This window comes from Diabrotica undecimpunctata, chromosome 4 (genome assembly GCF_040954645.1).
Source record: "Diabrotica undecimpunctata isolate CICGRU chromosome 4, icDiaUnde3, whole genome shotgun sequence".
NCBI lineage: Eukaryota > Metazoa > Arthropoda > Insecta > Coleoptera > Chrysomelidae > Diabrotica > Diabrotica undecimpunctata.
The window spans coordinates 81382790-81385510 of record NC_092806.1 but is presented as its reverse complement, the minus strand read 5'-3'; the positions used below and the strand labels follow the sequence as shown (position 1 = coordinate 81385510).

General features: G+C 29.4%; 1 protein-coding gene across 1 annotated transcript; it reads left to right on the top strand.

Moving 5' to 3' along the window:
• Nucleotides 1-320: 320 nt before the first annotated feature.
• On the top strand, nt 321-2285 carry LOC140438746 (uncharacterized). Its single transcript, XM_072528392.1, has 4 exons — nt 321-365; nt 582-750; nt 1092-1422; nt 1604-2285. Exons 1-4 carry the CDS (start codon nt 321-323, stop codon nt 2283-2285), a joined length of 1227 nt encoding a protein of 408 aa, XP_072384493.1.
• Nucleotides 2286-2721: the final 436 nt, after the last annotated feature.

Below are 2721 nucleotides of genomic sequence, written 5' to 3'. Positions count from 1 at the left end.
CTCGATGTCGGAAACCTACAACACAACAATTCCTACTTCTCAGTATTAATAGCTCAAGTATCATACTATTGCAGACTTCTTTCTTTAAAAAAAGAAGAATTATTCCAAATAGTGGAAGTGTATACTAAACCCATAAAATATTTCCTGTATATTTAAAATATATTTGAGTTGTTACAATTTAACATATTTTAGTAAATATTTGTATTATTCGCGTTGTTTATTTTTAATATAGTTTTATTAAATTGTATTTAATATAGTTTTATTGCTTAATTCTTTTGTTAGTTCTATTTAGTTAATTAGTTATTTTGAATTTTATTATTATGGATAGTCAAAGTTTTCCATTTGTTCCATCAGCTAATGCGTTGGTAAGTTTTTCTTTAATAAATATGATAAAATGTTCTTTAAAAGTTAATATTTTTAGATGAGTAAGGATGCTGTTCCTAAATTACAAGGTAATGAAACTGCACAGCGGTTTATTCAAAATGCCTATAATTTTTTTTAAATTATTTGCCGAATGAAAACCCTGTTGAGGTAACCCTGTTAAAATGTTACAAATGTTCTTAATATCAAAAACATTTCAGTTAACATCCAAATGTCTGAAGGTCTCAGAAAAAAGTGTGCGGAAATACAAAGATGGTCCTAATACAACCCTCACGTTAAAGAAAAGTCGCAAAAGAAAATTAACGACTGACTTAAATCATAGTGTCAAAAATCAAATTCGCTTAGAAATTTATCGCATGTATGAAGAAAGTAAGTTTCTATTTTATATAAAAAATATATTTTACAAAAAAGTTAGGCAAATTTAGTTTATATCGTTAAGTTGCGCCAAATGTAGGCAACCAACTTAAAGTTTTTAAACTTTTTATTATTAATTAATTCTGCTAGAGTTAAGTATAATTTTGTTTTGTGTTGCTGATTGAACCTATATTATTAGTAATTAAATAATTACGTAAACTGTCAACTATCTGAATTTTGCATGTATTTTAGTTTGTTTGAGTATATAGTTGTTACGGCTTCGTATATTGACACTCTTTCCGAGAAAATTTACAACTCGGCAATATAAACTACCTAAAAATTAATAATTGTTTTAGAGTTGCCTCTTACAATATCTAGTCTGCTGAAGGTTTTAAGAGACAAATTTATTTATGAGGGAGGAAAAACAAGCCTCTTTCTGATCTTGAAAGAAATAGGATTCAAATACAAAATAGACAGGCCACAAAAACATTTCATGGAAGTTCCTCACGTAGTACAGATGAGGCATAATTTTTTAAGGATTTACCATGAAAATGACCAAAGGGGAGTTTACAAAAAGCCCTTAATTTTTATAGACGAAACATGGATATTTTCTTCTGGATCCGTTAGAAGATCTTGGCAGGATGGGACAAATAAAGGAATAAGAAAAAGAAGCGGTGATGGTGTGAGGTAAGTAAATAAATATGTTTTCTTATATAATTTATTAATTCTCTTAACTGACTAAAATGGGTTTTTTTTCTGTTCCAGGACTTTAGTTCCAAAACTAATAAAGTATATTTTTTACAGAAAGCACATTTTCATTACATGTAAAGAAATTTGTTTTTATTAGATCGAATTATTTGTGTTGTAGGTACATAGTTTTACATGCAGGCTCAGAGCATGGGTTTATAAACGGAGCAAGTTTAATTTTTAAATCGGGCTCCAAAACGGGAGACTATCATGGAGAAATGGATGCTGATATTTTCGAGGGTTGGTTGGAGAAAGATCTTCTACCAAGATTGGAGGAACCATCAATGATCATCTTTGATAATGCTAGTTATCACAGTCGGCAAGTAAATAAATGGCCAACCCAATCTTGGAAAAAAGAAGAATTGGAAGGATGGCTTAGAAGTAAAGGCATTCTATTTCCACTGCATACTTCTAAGACAAATTTATTAAATATTATTAAAGCTCTTCCCAGATCTCCAAAACATTATGCTGTAGATGAGATAATTAACAAAGCTGGTCATGAAGTACTTCGTTTGCCTCCCTATCACTGTCACTTTAATGCTATTGAAATGGTGTGGAGTCAAACGAAACGGTTTTATGATCAGCACATATTGGGGAATAAAAATGTTTTAGAAGTTTGGGCAACAGCTATCAATAATGTAACTAGGGAGCAGTGGAAAAATTATGTTCGCCATACCCATAAAATAATTATAGAGAGTTACGAAAAAGAAAAGGTTGTTTTATCAACCAAAGTGCAGCCTTTGGTAATAGATATAGACGAGGAAACATCATCTGACGAAGATAAGGAAAATTTTGGGGATTAGTTTCATATGCTCTTCGAATGAAATCATTGACTTTGTTTTATTTTTGAACATTCATGTTTTGACTAGAGGTTTTATTTTTCTTTATTTTTAAAATTATTGCAAAAATATGATTAAACCGGTGATAAATTATTTAACCTTACAACTAACAATATATAATAAAGCAAACAAACATAACTAATCCTTTTCATTAGATTGTTTCAAACTTTTTTTCTGACTTTCCTCTTAAGTCTAACGTCCAAATTCTAAATACCATTAATATTTATAACTTTGAATGTTCTTTAAATGTATATAGGCATGTAAATTCATATTAATTAGTATTATGGATTCGACTAAATCTCAGGTTACTATAAGAACATTTAAGTAAATTATTTTAAGCAGTTCAGGACAATGTCTAACCACTTAAAAGTTTATCTAAAATACCAGACCTGCATAAACT